We start from the raw sequence: 17,793 nt of genomic DNA, 5'->3' as shown, positions 1-17,793 counted from the left end.
CCCTGCCACCGCTCCGATCGGCACCCCCCGCCACCGCCGCTCCGATCGAACCCCCCCCCCCGGCCACGAACATACGTTACCTGCTCCGCTTCGCAGGTCTTCGAAATCCCCGGCTCCGCTCTTCAGTGCATTGATTGGCTGAAGAGGTAAGCTGGGAATTTCAAATGGCTCCTCTTCAACCAATCAGTGCTCCTCTTCAGCACTGATTGGCTGAAGAGGAGCCGTTTGAATTTCCCGGCTCCCCTCTTCAGCCAATCAATGCACTAAAGAGGGGAGCCGGGGATTTCGAAGACCTGCGATGCGGAGCAGTTAACGTATGTTTGGGCCGGGGCGGGGGGGTCGATCGGAGCGGCGGGGGTGGCGATCGGGCCGTCGGGGGGTCGATCGGAGCGGCGGCGCCGATTGGAGCGGCGGCGGGGGTGGTGATCGGGGCGGCGCAGGGGCCTGCGGTTGACCGTAGGGCCGGGCTGCGGATGAGCGGGGGGCCGGGCTGCGAGCGGGGGGCCGGGCTGCGAGCGGGGGGCCGGGCTGCGAGCGGGGGGGGGGGCGGTCTGCGGGCGCACAATCAGAAAACGATTTTTCCGTCCGATATATCGTACTGTCTAAACGCTGATCGTTATTAAAAACAAATCGTTACTCCAACATCGTTAATCGTGCGATCGAGCCAATTATCGTCCCGTGTAAACCCAGCATAAGAAAGAGAGCTGAGAGCTATAGTACAAAATATAAGACAAGTTTGCCTGCCAATACCTGATACATGTGTGATGTGTGATTGCTGGGCCCCATCATTACTCATACTACATTTTTGCAATCCCTTTTTTTGGTGTTTTTTTTTTTTTTTGCAAAAACAGATGAAAAAAAACGGCTGCTACAGGGCCTGCCGCATCAGGGGGCCCCTGCTATACACAGTATGCCCTGAGCTGTTGTCATTTGCAGCACAGGTTGGCCATACAGGCCCCCTGGGTTCTGCAAATATCCCTATAACTGCAAGCACTCCTGACCAGCGCTTGCAGTTCTGCAGTTATGACTTCACTTGACAACTTAGTGGTCAGTCAGGGACCTCAATGAAAAGTTTGCTATGGGACCCAGCCAATCCTAGTTACGCCCCCGGTGCTCTGCAATGTTTTGTTTACCGTTTTGTCTGGAATGTTCTGTAAACTATAACCTTTGACATTACAAAAAAAAAAAATACCCTTTGACATGTCCCATAGACAAGCCAAAAGATTTGATTGAGTGGCTTCCAGGTAGTCCCACACCAATTGTTAGAACAAGCCAGGAGAAGAGTTGAGCTTTGCGGTTCATTTTCTTGCTCCCTGCACAAGACTCACAGAGAACCAGCAATGAAGCCATTGGTGGTGCACTTCTTCCACTCTAGCTATTAGTGGGGGGTCTGAACATCCAGACCCTGACCAGGAAGATCCAGACCTTGACCTGTCTCTAGGAGTGACATTGCCTCTTTAGGTTAGGGGGCATTCACACGGTGGAGGCATACACGGTTCATAATTACAGACAACATGAAACAGAACGGACTTCAGAGTTCACAGCTTCATCATTCATCATGATGCCCAGAGCCCCGAAACTGTTTAAGGGTGCGTTCACACGTACAGGATCTGCAGCAGATTTGATGGCGGAGATTTGAATCTGCAACAAATTTGATGGCCCAGATTTGTTTTGCTTTGAATCTGCAACTATAAATAAGCGCCATCAAACCTGCTGCAGATCCTGTACGTGTGAACGCTCCCTAAAGCTTGGCGCTACTGTACTGACACAGCGTGTCATATCCAGCCATAGACCTATACACAACACTCAGCTGAGCATTTACTTGTTCTGAACAGGGATATGGGCTAAAAATATTGTGAGGCTCCCATACACATTAGATGGTCAGCCAAACTTGGCAAAAAATTGTGACTTCAGCCAACACATAGCTAATATGTATGCCTAGCTAGATTAGCTGGCTTTGAATTTCTTCATTTAGGTTATGTTCACACACAGTATTGTTGCTCAGTATTTTGCAACCAAAACCAGGAGTGGATTGAAAACACAGAAGGGCTATGTTCACTCACTGTTGAAATTTAGTCGATGGCTGCCATATTTAATGATAAAAAATTGCTGTTAAATGATGTCCATCCACTCAATTTCAACAGTGTGTGAAGATAGCCTTTCTGTGTTTTCAATCCACTCCTGGTTTTAGTTGCAAAAGACTGACCAAAAATACTGTGTGTGTGGAAACATAGCCTTTGCTAGTATTTCTGAGATGGAAAAAGTACATCAATGACATTGAGAACACAGACTGAGACTGGTACATTTTACTTCAAAATTTATATCAATCAGGATTTATTTGTAATCAAAAGTGCAATAAAAGGTCAGAATGAAACCAGTTCAACCAGAAAGCTGATCAGTATTTTTTACTTACTGAGGACGGCCAACTACTTTTGACAGAACTTTAAACATAGATTGCTCTTTTCCTTGATGTTGGTGCCAGGGACGTAGGCGGCTGCCATAGGTGACAACACATTTCTCCTGGGTCAAATTAACCCCTTCGGGACCGAGACAATTTTGACCCTAAAGTGTTACCGTATCCACCAACCCACCTCCCCAAATCACTGATACCATCCATTTGATAAGAGTAAGTCCTTCCTGGTTGTGTCTTTTAAAATGTTCCACTCACACTAGGCAAGGGCACGTTGTTAGCTGAAATTGCGACCCGTCTCTTTAAGAGCGGCTTGGGTACCGCCCCTTTGCGAGCGGCTTGGGTACCGCCCCTTTAAGATCGGCTTGGGTACCGCCCCTTTAAGGGCGCCTTGGGTACCGCCCCTTTAAGAGCGGCTTGGGTACCGTCCCTTTAAGAGCGGCTTGGGTACCGTCCCTTTAAGAGCGGCTTGGGTACGTCCCTTTAAGAGTGGCTTGGGTACCATCCCTGCTACATGGCTGCCTCAGCTCTGCTATTTTACTGACTGAGCTCTGCTACTTATAATGGTAAAGATCATTGCTCGGTTACCAAGACAATCTTACTCATGTCAGTGAGACAAAATCGTTAAGGACCTTCCATATATTACATATAGACATATGGACATGTGACTGTGGATGTTGTGAGACATTGCCTGACAAGACCTTAGAGTTCCTATTGGCTGCTATATTTCAGCTATTTGCATATGTGCTGTGATTGGCTGTTAGCGGTTAGAGTGTGGCCATTATTTCCAATGGGCCATTATTTTCTATGGGAAATTAGGGGTCTTTAAACGTAAATTTCTTAAAAACGACAAATCGACAAAGCACACCACGACAAAGCACACCACACACAGCCGAGGGGTTCGAAACACAGTTTGAACAGAGTCTGTGCGCAAAGCGGTTTGGGCTGTATTACGCGCAGAAAAATGGCTGGAAGAAATGGAAGAAGAAGAAGAAACGGAAGAAGAAGAAGAAGAATACTGATTACAATATAGGGATTTTCAAGCGCTATAAATAGTGCACCATCCCACCACGGTAAGGCGGCCTCATGCCACCTCATGGTGTTGTAGGAGAGCTGACTTTGTTTTTTTGGCTGTGTTCCAGATAGGCGGAGTGGCTGCCTCTACTTGGTCATACACTCCACCCATCCCACCCTGCGGGTTATTTTTGCCAGTATTAGTTGGATCTTGTATGCCCAGAGTATAGGCTTATTATATGCTAAGGAGAGGCCATAGTAAGTGTATGGTCCATCCCGGGCATGAGGCCACCTTATTGTTGCGGGATGGTTTACACTATTTGCAAATGGTAATTAAGAGCCTCATTATTTTTATTGAGATTTTTTTAGCAGTTGGGAGGGGCTGTTTTAATGATTTGCATATCTGTATTGGGTTTATGCTTTTTTGTGTTTTTGTAACATGGTCACTGCCTGTAAAAAGAGTTAGGGTCTATTTGCAAGTCAGTATATTTTTCACTCCGCAAATTTAAGTCCGCAATTTTTCATCCCCAATCCGCAATATTCCATCTGTATTACAGATCCGTATTTTTTGAGGATTGCATCCGAGATCTATTGATGTGTCGGTGATGGAATTTCAGTCCACACTAGGAACTCGGTCCTGTACACAACTACGGATGTGTGAATGGGGCCATTGAAATACATTGACCCTATTTTCTGTCCGTAATTGCGGATCCACAATTGCAGACATGGTAAATAGGGCCTTAGATCAGGATGGGAAATTATTACAATAACAAATAGTTTCATGTTATCACTTTATACCTCTATTCATTGCTGATAGCATACAATGTGGTTATTGCAAGAGTAAGCTGGTAAAGTAAGAAAACATGAATCCGTAAGGATTAGAACATTCCGGTACTCGGCCCACGTTAAGCACTTGGCACTTTGTGGTACGTCTGCAGAACCGTCCTCACTGTCTGCACATACTTCTCATCCGGCGCTGGTTTCCGCTGACTCCCGGGCTGTAGGAAAGCTTTGATTGTAGGAATCTCACTTATTCTTGTTTTAAAGGCCTAAGGAATTAAATAGTATCGGCATAAATACAATATTTCATAAATAACCATCAACTGAAGAAAATAAACTTTTCTTCCCCAAATGACTTTCCTTCTCTATACGGGGGTGTTCAGATATACATTTACTGTGTATGCCAAGAAACGTTCCTGATGTTCATCACTAACATACATTAGGCTGGGTTTACACTACATTTTTGTAATCAGTTTTTTGTTGGGTTTTTTTTGTGAAAAAACGGATAAAAAAACCTGAAGTAACTGATGCATGTGTGAGCATCTGTTTTGATCCGTTTTTCCATTGACTTACATTATATATAAAAAAAAAGCATCAAAACTTATTCAGTTTTGTTAACATACACAAAAACATAGCTGACCTTACTTTTGTGAACGTTTTTTTTTTTTTTTTTTAAAAACAGATGCGTTTTGATCCGTTCTGTTTTTTATAATGGAAGTCATTAGAAAAACGGATCTCCGAGAATGCATCCCTTTTTCCATACGTTTTTTGCAAAAACGTATTGCAAAACCGTAGTGCGAACCCAGCTTTACAGTTCACCCTTGTGAAAACGCATAATGCCTACAGTGGAATATGTCAACCACAGGGCCCGCATCATATGCCGTAAACTTGGCCCAAAGGAGGCCAAAAGAGACTAGAAATGACATTTGTTGTTGGCCAAAAAAATCAGTTCGTCGACAGGGGTGCATCAAAATGACAGATACTATGATGAAACCTAATAGATCCCAGTATAGTCAGTGGGGTCTGTTAGGAGACATTGATGTCCGTTCTGTTATAGATCTTGCACCATGGTAAATTTCAAATGCAAATAAATGATGCTTGTCTAGTCTTATATAGTTATAAACTTATAGGGGGAGATTTATCAAACATGGTGTAAAGTGAATCTGGCTCAGTTGCCCCTAGCAACCAATCAGATTCCACCTTTCATTCCTCACAGACTCTTTGGAAAATTAAAGGTGGGATCTGATTGGTTGCTAGGGGCAACTGAGCCAGTTTCACTTTACACCATGTTTGATAAATCCCCCACCTTGTGTGAAAATACTGTACACTTCTGTATACACTATAATCTGCTGATTGATCATAAGCGAATACATTACAGTTCGTCTATAACTCAGATAATCTTACCTTAAGAAGAGGAAAAGTAGTCAGTATATCAGCAGACTTTTCTTCCACCATTAGAATAGCCTCCAGCAGGTGCACATCAGCCCAGCTAAAGAGATTTCCAACCAGGTACTTCTCACCATGATCTCTGAGGATCTGCAATGTAAGGACTGATTTAAAGGGGTTATCCAGTGCTACAAAAACATGGCCACTTTCCCCCTACTGTTGTCTCCAGAAGTAAATGGAGCTTAATTGCAAAACGCACCTGAACTGGAGACAACAGTAGGGGGAAAAGTGGCCATGTTTTTGTAGCGTTGGATAACCCCTTTAAAGACAACCCTGTCAGGTCTTTAGGGCCTCACACACCAGCCCCAGGACCTGACAAGTGAGGAGGACAGTGTTCTCTGTATCATACTATTCAGAGCTCGCACTACACAGTGAACCGAGTTGGCAGCAGTTTGTCTCCATTCACTGTGTAGTGGTAGTGACCTGTAACTGCAGCTCAGCTCCCATTCCAGCTGCAGTAACCAGTACTGGCCACTACACAGGAAAGGGAGACAACTGTTTCTGGTCTCGTTCACAATGTAGTGCGGTGTGAATAGTGACTGACCCCGCGGAAAGCTCCTCAGTATATTTTGCCTAGAAAACAACTATGGGCTATGTCCCCAAACAGCATTTTTGCTCAGTATTTTTCAGTGGACTGAAAACACAGAAAGGCTCTGTTCACACACTGTTGAAATGTAGTGCATGGCTGGCATTTAATGGCAAATAATTGCCATTATTTTAAAACAACGGACATTATTTGGCATGTCAATGGTTGCCATCCATTAAATTTCAATCCACTCCTGGTTTTGGTTAAAAAAATACTGAGCACAAATACTGTGTGGGAACCAGTGGCGTAGCTACCATAGAGGCAGGGAAGGTGGTTGCTATGGGGCCCGTGGAGGGAGGGGGCCCAGGGAAGATAAGAGCCTCCTGTGTCCCTTTGCTTAACCCCTTATGTACTGCAGTGTGTAAGTGACCCAGTGTTCTCTTACATGCTGCAAAACAAAAAAAGGGTTAATACAGAAGACAATTAGCTCTCTAGCTGACTACTCTGATAACCTCTGAGCTCCTGCAGAGGTCAGGGGTTATCAGTGCAGGAGTAGTGAAGGAGAGAGCTAATTATCTTCAGTATTAAGCAAAAGGTAGTCTGCTCCTGCACCTATGTATATAACCATAGGATTCTGCCTCTGGCCACAAGAGAATTTTTTTGGGGGCCACATCACCGAGTATATATATATTTGTGTGTAGGGGAGGGGGGCCCCATAGCAAAAAACTGTATGGGGCCCCCTCCCCTACACACAAATATATATATATATATATATATATATGAATCCTAGCTACGCCCCTGGTGGGAACAGAGACTTAAACTAGCTCCCTGTGACCAAAAAAACACAGAATTGCAGACATGGTGAATTAATTGTTGGAAAAATCACTGTATATGTGTGTATAATTTATACTATGGTGATGGGACACAGTGGTGGGAATAAATGAAAAGTCTGGTTGTGTATTTTTCTGTTCCCAGCAGCTTGGTTTGTGAAGGTGGGGCACGCTGTCTTTTATTTGGTGCCTTGTAGAGATGAGCGAACCGGGTTGGGGTTCGAGTCGATCCGAACCCGATTGTTCGGTATTTGATTAGCGGGGGCTGCTGAACTTGGATAAAGCTCTAAGGTTGTCTGGAAAACATGGATACAGCCAATGACTATATCCATGATTTCCACATAGCCTTAGGGCTTTATCTAACTTCAGCAGCCCCCACTAATCAAATGCAGATTGCTCGGGTTCGGATGGACTCGAACCCTATTCGCTCATCTCTAGTGCCTTGTAAACCTTTTCCCTGCCCCATATCTCTGTTTCCCGCAGTTTTCAAGGTGCTTCCTTGTGTTACATTTGCGCCAAAAAACTGACAGGTAATTCATTATATTGGGTATTTCGGATTTTCCAGGGAAACGTTTGGTTAAAGGGGTTGTCCACTTTATAGTAAAATAGTTTCGTGTATACTATTAGTAAGTGTACTCACTGTATATACTGACAGCAGCTGTCTGTGTACCTCATAGAGCTAAAATCAGACTCCCCTCCTGCTCTGTGGTGATTCTGTCCATAAGATGGCCATGTGGAGGAGCATGTGACCATGCCCGCCCCCCAAAGTCCTCCACAGGCATATACAGGCTCAGTGGTGGACACTGGGGGGCGGGGCATGGTCACATACTCCTCTATGTCAGCCATCTTATGGACATACTCACCACAGAGCAGGACAGCCTGGAGGAGGGGAGTCTGATTTTAGCTCTATGACGAACACAGGGAGCTGCAGTATGTACACTTACTAATACTATACACTGAGCAATTTTACTATAAAGTGGCCAAGCCCTTTAATAATTTTTTGGAGCAAATTTTGGTGCAATGTGCCAAAAACATGCTGGAGAACTAACCAATAATTCCCAGGAAAAGTTTGATTTGTTTCCACCCACTGAGGTTTTTTATGTCTGACTATCGAATACAGAATTTCTCTGAACTTGATTGATTTTAGAAGCAGATTTGGTGTGGATTCTGTCAGGTCTTTGGGGTCTCGCACACACCGGCCCCTGCACCTGACAAATGAGGAGTCCTGACGCTCCACTCTCATGGGAATCTGGGGTCCCTAATCACAAGGTTCTATTAGCAAAACATACTTTACCTTTTCATAAACTGGAAAGTATCTGTTTTTCGCCTTTTCCAAAACTTTATTGAGGTGCCCCTCCTTTTGCTCTGGGTCAATGAATGGGTACCACATAATCATCTCCATTAGATCACTGGTACCACCAACATACATATCAATTCTAAGTACATGAAAATGAGAGATATTTAGATGCCAAGTACTTGTATTTGCAGTCTCAAAATATACAAGGTAGCAAAATATTCTAAACATACCAGATTGACAAGGTATTTAACCCCTTAAGGACAGAGCCCAAAATGGCCTTAAGGACCGGGACAATTTTCAATATAGCGTTTTCGTTTTTTCCTCCTTTTGATCTACACCTTTTGATCTACCATACTATGTATGACGGAACCCCCAAAATATCATTTATGGGGTGAAATTGGGGGGAAAAATACAATTCTGCAAATTGTGTGTGTGTGTGGGGGGGGGGGGGTTCCCTGTTTATGTAATGCACTTTATAGTAAAACTGACATTTTATCTGTATTCTTTAGGTCAGTCTGAATACAGTGATATGCATTTTGCATAGTTTTTCTAAAGTTTTACTATTTTTATTAACAATAAAAAAACATTTTTTGCAAATAGGAGTGATTACAATGGCCCTTTTTTTGACTCTTAGGCCCCGTTCCCACTGAGCAAAACTAGCGGACAATTCCGCCGCAGAATGCCGTTAGCCTCCTGCTCATAATGGGAGTCTATGGGAGGAGAACACTCTTGCTCTCCCCGCGCTGAAGAATGAACATGTTCATTCTTCAGCGCGGATAGAGCATGAGCGCGCGCCTCCCATAGACTCCCATTATGAGCAAGAGGCTAACGGCACTCTGCAGCGGAATTGTCCGCTAGTTTTGCTCATTGGGAACGGGGCCTTATAGCGTTTCTATTATTTCACCTCCGTGGCTGTATGGGGTGTAATTTTTTGCGCCATGATCTCTAGTTTTTATTAATACCATATTTGTGTAGATGAGACATAAATTATAAATTTTTATTCATTTTATTTTAAATAAAATGTAATAAAAATAATCAATCCTGGTGTTTCTTTACCGCTTTTTGTTCACTCCGTTCACCGTGCAGGAACAATATTTATTTATTTTATTAGATCGGACGCTTACGCACGCTACGGTATATTATATGTTCATTTTTTTTAATGTGTTTTATTTATACAATGGGAAAGGGGGGTGATTTAAACTTTTATTGGGGGAGGGGCTATGTCATGTTTTTTAAAACATTTTAAATTATTTTTTTTTTTTTACACTTTTTATGTCCCCTTGGACATTTTTACATTGGATTTCTTACACTGATCATTGCTATGCTATACAGTGATCGCCAATCAGATACAATGATCCGAACCCCCGCAGTCACGCTGTAGGGGTCCCACTCGGTCAGTGGCAGGAGCAAAGCTCCTGCCACTGATGTAAATGCCACTGCAGTGGTTAGTGGCGGGCCGCGGTGCGATTGTGGTGGCCCTTCATTAACAGCGAGGACCTGGCTGCATATGAGCTCACTTCAAAGCGCCACCGGACTCCATGACGTACGGGTATGCCATGGGTCCTTAAGTGACAGGATTCCATGACGTACCCGTACGGGTCCTTAAGAGGTTAATGGGGTACTCTGAAGAAAATCTTTTTCTTTCAAATCAACTGGTTTCAGAAAGTTATATACATTTGTAATTTACTTCTATTTTAAAATCTCCAGCCCTTATTAGCTGCTGTATGTCCTGCAGGAAGTGGTGTTTTCTCTCCAGTCAACACAATGCTCTCTGCTGCCACCTCTGTCCATGTCAGGAACTGTCCAGAACAGTAGAAGTTTTCTATGGGGATTTGCTGCTGCTCTGGACAGTTCCTGACATGGACAGATGTGGCAGCAGAGAGCCCTGTGTCAGACTGGAGAGAATACACCACTTCCTGCAGGACATACAGCAGCTGATAAGTATAAGAAGACTTGACATTTTTTAAACAGAAGTAAATTACAAACTACATAACTTTCTGAAACCAGTGGATTTGATGAAAAATATTTTCGCTGGACAACCCCTGCCATATGGGAAACCCCATGCCACCATACAGCCTCTGTGCCATATGCATATGACCTACATTAGAGTTTATATTTCATGACGGAACTTTGGTTCTTGTAATATGAAAACTAAGAAAAGTTTCTATAATTATTTCGTACAGAGCTCTTTCCTTCAGGTCCTTCCCATACAGGTTATACTTTGCAGCAATGTATTGGAGAATAGCTTTAGTTTGGACAAGTTTCATTCCATCCATTTCCACCATTGGTACTTGCTGAAACAACAAGGCTCCATCTGAAAATAAAAAAAAGTGTTTATAAAATGGGGAAGAACAGAAGCCATGAAGATATTTAGGGCCGAATTAGATGGTCCAACCCGTACTGTAAGCGAGCACTGATCTCCTAGATCGGGGCTCTCTTACCAGGCCTATACACAGCTCATTAATTGTGTGTGCGGGGCTGCACAGACATTGTTAATGATGTCTGTGCAGCCCTTGCTTTGTATACTTACCTCTCCACACTCCCCTGGGGTCCTCCTGTCTTTTCTCTCTGTTCCCCACTGATCCTTCTGAACCCGTCTCTGCATTGACAAGCCGCTCAGCCAATCAGTGGTTGAGAGAGGACAGCTACGTGGCCAGTGATTGGCTGAGCAGCTCGTCAATGCAGAGATGGGTTCATTAGGGCCCTATTCCACCGGACGATTATCTTTCAAATTATCGTTAAATCGTTCAAATCTAAACGATAATCGTTCTGTGGAAATGCAGTTAACGATTAACGACCAAACGAGAAATCGTTGATCGCTTTAAAAGACCAGGACCAGATTTTTATCGCTGCTCGTTCGCAAAATGTTCGCATTGAATAAGACATCGTTCGGTCGTTCGCAATAGATACGAACGCAATAGCGAATTAATAGCGAAGAAAAAACTATCGCAATTACGATCATAAGTAACGATTATCGTTCCATGGAAATGAGTGAACGTTTTCAGGTCTTTCGCAATAGCGGTCGTGTGAGATCGTTAATCGTTAACAATTATGCAAACGATAATCGTCCCGTGGAATAGGGCCCTAAGTGTCAGCAGTGACTGTGGTCAGCAGGGGGCAGGCAGGAGGACACCACGGGAGCATAACTACATCTTTATTATTTTCTTTACCCTTCCATCAGCCATTGGCCGTGCATCACCTATCACACGGAGCGATGCATGGTCGGCGGTCGTTTTCTTTTTGCCATTTTGAAAAACAACAATCGGTTGTATGATCGGTTCCTCAGCTCAATCGCTGTCTTTATTATTACACCGGGCGATATCTGCCCCATTCTGACTAATTTAGCAGATAATCGCCCGTGTAATAGAGGCCTTAGCTGAATGTCAGTGGATCCAGATATACTGAGTCTTCAAATCTTTTCATGATGGGGTTGGTGCCCAGTACAAGACGTTGCTAACTATAAGGTTTATTAGCAGGAGTATTTGTAGAGTAGACTCTCATATCCCTGGGTCATGCATAAAGCTAGTCCAAAAAAAACACACATGCTAGAATCATATACCAGATGCAGAGTTATTAAAACACAAAGCTGAGAATACCTCGCAGTAATGCTTCATATTGTTTCCTTGTTTCCAAAATCTCTTCTTCAAACTGGAGAGGAAAACATAATTGTCAGAATAATAATTTTAGTGGCTATGGTTCTGAAGGGGTATCCCCATCTCAGCTTGCATAGTTAGACCTGTAGGGCTCATCAAGTAAAATGTTTATTGCTTCTTCTATATAATAAAATTACAGACCACCACTCTGCTCTAAAAGCAGTGGTCTGGCTGGTGGATAGATAGATAGATAGATAGATAGATAGATAGATAGATAGATAGATAGATAGATAGATGAATATATATATATATATATATTATATATATATATATACACACACCACATATCCTGTACACTAGTACACTAGCTAGGCCAGAGTAGTGCAGAGTTGTGGTCCAGCTGTCATCCAGGGGAGAAAGAGCAACATATAAGAAGGCGGCAAGTTTGCTTAATGAAATAATACAGTTTTTGCAAAATATTTACCCTGAGGAGCCTTACATATATCACTGTGCTAGTGGAGATGGGAACACCCCTTAAACTACAAAACAAAAAGAATATACAAACCTCAACCCCAGCTGCTGCAAGCAGCCAGCGTATGGACTCCATTCTACCCCGGCCATAGAAGTAGTAGAGTTTGGGTTTTCCCGACATCTTTATTTTCGACCTAGCTGTTTAATTAAGGATAAAAAGTTACTTGCAGATAGTGCGGAGAATAAAGAACACAGTCTAAAATGGAAAGAAAAAATAAATAAATAAATATATATATATATATATATATATATATAAACAAACGTCCAGTATGAAGTGCACTCTTTCCAAACCGGTGCAAGGGTGCCAGCAGCTGGAGACCGAATCCACGTCTCTTTGATTATATATATATATATATATATATATTTATATATATATATATATATATATATATATATATATATATATATATTTATATATATATGTATATATATATATATATATATATATATATATATATACACTTTTTTTTAGTTGTTATTTCTCATCGAGCTTTTATGTTGATTTTTTTTTTAGCTCCAGTTACACAGTTGATGGACCTAATAATATAATGTGCACAAAGGTCACTCTTTTTTACCCTATCCCTTGGTCGTGTGAGAGATAAGCCACTGCCAGAGCTGCCTTGGCCGACCATGCTTGTTTAGGGGGTTAAGCATCCGACCAACAGTTATTTTAATGGGCACAAAGGTTTTTACCGGTTGCGGTCTGGGTGTTCAGACTTCTACCAACCACTAGAACCAGCCAAGAGAAGTATTCGCTCCCTGCTCTGTCCTCATGGCAGGAGACAGACTTCCATAGTAGGTCTATAGGACTGTCTTCTGCATGTACTTCTCCCTTCTGGTTCTAGTGATTAGTGCGGATCTGAACATTCAGACCAATCAAAATTTTTGACTTTTTTTTTTTAAAGTACAGGTAGACTTAATGTAATCTCATCTAAACATTTCAGGAAACTAAGGGTACTTTGACACAAAGTGATTATCGACCGCACTTGGCCGATTACCGGCTATTCTGGCTTATAATTATTTTGTTTAATTTATAAATCGGTGATCAGCCAGCATGCACAATGTCAGCTGATTGTTGTTTTATAACATGACCTCGAATCCCGATAACGTCTGCTGGCCGTCATTCCCTGCAATAGGAGCGTCGGCAGCAGACCATCTCTCTCTCCTATGCCATTCCCGCTCCTTCTCGCTCGATGTCAGACAGTGAGCGGGGAACGAGGAGCAAGCGAGCGCTGACCTGACCTCCTAAAGCCATGTAATACTGTCCTAACAAAGGATATTTGGGTGGGAAATTTCAAACTTTTTTTTTTTAACCTTTGGACATAATTAATGAAAGTTCCCATTTAATGACTCCAAGCAGAGATCATAGAAAACAATGAAGAATTGTTAAGGAAAGTTACTGCTCCCACTGCCGAGACCCACTGTAATCTGGAGATACCGACAAATAGTCAAATCTGACTCTCTCACGTCAGTGCCGTCTATGAAGCAAGTTGGTTGAATTCTAGGCTAGCCTCCAACAGTTACTATTTCCCTACAAATCTGGGTCCAGTCTGGTAAGGCGTCCTCTCCCCTCCCCCTCCTTATTTTCTTTGAGCTTTTGTCTTGTGCTGCTTTGTTTACTATTTGTTTGGAAAAGCTTTTTATATGTAACTGCTTTGCTTTCCCAGGGGGCATAGTTTTTTGATTCAATGATGTTTCGGTGTTTTGGTTGATCTCCCTGAGGGTAACCATCATTATGTTTTCTGGTATGATGGATAATAGAGAAGGTCCGGAGATTGTTGTCACATTAAAGGGGTTATCCAGCGCTACAAAAACATGGCCACTTTCCCCCTACTGTTCTCTCCAGTTTGGGTGGGGTTTTGGAACTCAGTTCCATTGAAGTAAATGGAGCTTAATTGCAAACTACACCTGAACTGGGACAACAGTAGGGGGAAAAGTGGCCATGTTTTTGTAGCGCTGGATAACCCCTTTAAAGTTGCTTAAGATACTGAGTTATTTAGGGTTTTCTGCAGTGTTGTCATATCAGATTTAACGTCTTGGAGGTCCTGGCGCCAGGCTTACTTCCAGCCAGAGGCCATGGTGGACATGTCGATGGAGATTTATCAAACATGGTGTAAAGTGACACTGGCTCAGTCGCCCCTAGCAACCAATCAGATTCCACCTTTTATTACTCATAGACTCTTTGGAAAATGAAAGGTGGAATCTGATTGGTTGCTAGGGGCAACTGGGCCAGTCTCACTTTACACCATGTTTGATAAATCTCCCCTGTCATGTTTAGTAGGTAAAATAGTAAGAAGGGCCCTCAGGGTGGTCTCATAGAGATGGCATTGCTTCTTCTGGCAGTGGCAGATCTGGCTGCAGTATATTCAGGTTAGCAGGGGCCGAAATGAGCTTTTTTGCGGCATGTGGGTCCAGACCATGGCTCCATCTGGTCCACACTGTGGGATATTGGCCAGTGGTGGGATATCAGCCCTATCACTGATGGTCGTCTGTGGGGTGGGCTTCTGCCCCAATCATTCTCTGTCCTGGGGAGATAGAGCAGCTGTTCTCACCAGAGGAGTAATAGGGGGTCATTCTGGGAGTATGTAGGGTATCCCAGGGGTGAAAAGTCCCTGTGAGGCAGATATGCCATCTCCCGTCTTCAGCGGTGGCCTCAGAGACCTACCGTATGTGCGCTAACCTTGCTCTAGTGTTCTAGGGTTAGTGCACACATGAGCAGTCCCTGGAGTCCTCGCTAAAGACGGGGATATAGCCAGGCCGCCTGCACCAAGTGGGTTTTCAGCAGGGCTGCTGGTCCCTCAGACAGGGAGGGGGCATTGTAAGATGGGGGGAGTGCCAGGGGGGATTTGTGACACAGGCACTTATTAAATATAACACAATGGGCACCATGACCAAATATAACTGATAAACTATGTGTAGTGAGCAATGGAGTTTTATGTGTGCGTAGGTGGCGTCAGTTTCTCTTTAAGAACATACCGACAAAACAGGACAATGCCAGAACCTTATATTATATGGAGGATTAGGGGCAATGCTTACAATACATGCATCTGACATAACTTAGCTGTCATTTTATATTGTAAGTCCCTGTTCCACTTTATAACTAATAATTCCATATGAATCAAACTTACAGGCGCTCTAGGAGTGAATAAGTCCCAGCTAAGAGGTAGTAGGGACAGTTTACATAAAGTATAGTAGTAACAAGGCACTTACAGAGCGGTGTAGTCAGCAGCTCCTGCTTCTTCTCCCCTGGAAGCAGCTCCAGATCTGTGATATGTAGAGGGGAGGGGAAGGGATGTGTTCACAGACAGGGATAGCCTTGACTAGAGGCCAGCTCAGCACTGACAAAACTTGGCAACTAACTTGCAATAAAAGCTGCTGCACAGCGAGAGCACGGTGCTGTCCCCCGGCCTGGTACAATACATGCAGGCACCAGCAAAATAAAATAAATCAAAAGGCATCCAATAAAAAGCTAAAAGCATGCTTGACCATCACTACATTCAAACTCTTATACAACAGGCCAAGCACTGTATAGGAGACAGTTTTTGTAAGGGCCCTATTACACGGCAAGATTACTGTGTGAAAAATCGTTAAATTGTTTGTATTTAAAAGAGAACCAATCAGCCCAATCGGCTGATATGGTTCCCTGAACTGTTGTATACAGCTCCTGCAGCAGCCGCAGCGCTGACCGGCCGCGGCTGCAGCAGTAGCTGTATGCCCGGAAAAAAGGACTTTAATCCTCCGGGTGTGTGACAGGCAGCAGCGGGGAGGTAGTCATCTGGCCGTCACCCCACCCATATCTAGTTACCGCTCTCTGCCAGTCACAGCGTTGATTGACAGGCAAAGAGGCCAGTAAAGGACCTTTCTGCATCATCCGTCATTCATCCAATCCGAGCATGCTGACAGGCAGAGAGCGGTGACTACATATGGGCGGGGTGCTTCCCAGTTGACTATTTCCCTGCCGCTGCCTTTCACACACCCGGGGGATTAAAGTCCTTTTTTTCGGGTATACAGCTACTGCTGCAGCTGGTACATGCCGCGGCTACTGCAGGAGCTGTATACAGCGCTTCAGGGAACCATATCAGCCCGATTGGGCTGATTGGTTCTCTCTTATTGATAATCTTTCCGTGTGTATGCAGGCAACAATCAAACCACTAGCAAAAATCTTTCGAGCCGACCCAAAAAAAAAAAAAAAAATAGCTATTTGATAATCCTTCACAAATCTTTCAGTGTATGAGCTTCATTCATAGGATAGAGTTGAAAAACGATCATAATTACGTCAGAAGTCAAAGGTCGCATTGGTGGGGGCACGGGCCCTGCCACTTCATCTCCTGCTATAGCATGCAGTCTATGGAATTAACATGGAAGTCTGTAGAAGTCTGTGTCTGCTGGTAATTCTGTATACCAGACATAGGCTTCCATTATAACATATACGACAGGCATTAGCTGTTTACAGTGGAGATATAGGGGCAGAGAGCACGCTGCTGACGTATCTTCCCCTTTCTTCTAGCGATCGGCAGGGATCTCAGCACCCGGACTCCACCAATAGAAACATGTCACTCTGATATGTCAGAAAGTTGTTGATGGGTATAAGTACACTATAAAAGGGATAACAAGCTGATCAGTGGGGGGAGGGGGTGTCACCTCTGGAAACCCCATTAATCCCGAGAATGCAGGAAAATCATGCCCCCTGGGCTCCATTCATTCAGAAGACGATTTCCCGTCCATTCTTAGGATTGGTGGGCTCCCACTGGTCAGACCCTCACATATCAGCTTTGTGATAGCTTTTTATGGGAACAAATTTGGTAGTTTTTTTCTGTTTACATCATTCATCATGCAGGATGTTATCATTTGGTAGTTTGATCATTTTTTGAAAAAAAAAAAAAAAAAAAATGATAGGGGGTGGGCTTTTTGTTTTTGAATTTTTTTTAACACATTTTATAAAAAAAAATTTTTGTGAAAATAACACATAGAGTGGGTAAAAGGAGTATTTGATACACTGGCTATTTTGGAAGTTTTCCCACCTAAAAGAATGGATAAATCTGTAATTTTTTTATTGTAGGTACACTTCACCTGTGAGAGACAGAATCTATAGAAACAAATACAGAACATCATATTGTATGACTTTCAAATAATTTGCATTTTATTGCATGAAATAAGCTACCAACCAGCAAGAATTCTGACTGACCTGTTAGTTTTTCTTTAGGAAGCTCCTCCTACTCTGCACTCATTGCCTGTATTAATTGCACCTGTTTGAACTCATTACCTGTTTAAAAAGTTGTATAACCTGTATACAGACCTGTTCACACATTTAATTAGTCACACCCCAACCTCTCCACCATGGCCAAGAGCTGTCTAAGGACACCAGG

The 17,793-nt window shown here is 43.3% G+C and overlaps 2 protein-coding genes across 3 annotated transcripts in view; both read right to left on the bottom strand.

The window, feature by feature from the left end:
• LOC138795446 (glutathione S-transferase 3-like) overlaps positions 1 to 17,793 on the bottom strand; it is a 142,193-nt gene that overhangs the window by 70,022 nt on the left and 54,378 nt on the right. The window lies entirely within an intron of this gene.
• Positions 4,199 to 17,793, bottom strand: part of LOC138795441 (glutathione S-transferase alpha-4-like) — a 45,871-nt gene continuing 32,276 nt past the window's right edge. The window contains exons 1-7 of one of the 2 annotated variants that reach the window (XM_069974511.1): positions 15,638 to 15,746; positions 12,462 to 12,565; positions 11,900 to 11,951; positions 10,485 to 10,617; positions 8,301 to 8,442; positions 5,609 to 5,740; positions 4,199 to 4,473 (exon numbers count right to left, since the gene is read on the bottom strand). In XM_069974511.1, the coding sequence (XP_069830612.1) occupies positions 4,330 to 4,473; positions 5,609 to 5,740; positions 8,301 to 8,442; positions 10,485 to 10,617; positions 11,900 to 11,951; positions 12,462 to 12,548 (690 nt within the window). In that variant the 5' untranslated portion in view covers positions 12,549 to 12,565; positions 15,638 to 15,746 and the 3' untranslated portion in view covers positions 4,199 to 4,329. Of the gene's footprint in view, positions 4,474 to 5,608; positions 5,741 to 8,300; positions 8,443 to 10,484; positions 10,618 to 11,899; positions 11,952 to 12,461; positions 12,566 to 15,637; positions 15,747 to 17,793 lie in introns of those variants that run through there. The other variant, XM_069974512.1, reaches the window with a different exon arrangement.

Source organism: Dendropsophus ebraccatus, chromosome 6 (genome assembly GCF_027789765.1).
Source record: "Dendropsophus ebraccatus isolate aDenEbr1 chromosome 6, aDenEbr1.pat, whole genome shotgun sequence".
Taxonomy (NCBI): domain Eukaryota; kingdom Metazoa; phylum Chordata; class Amphibia; order Anura; family Hylidae; genus Dendropsophus; species Dendropsophus ebraccatus.
Note: the sequence above shows the minus strand (reverse complement) of the source record. Positions and strands in the feature narration are given on the sequence as shown.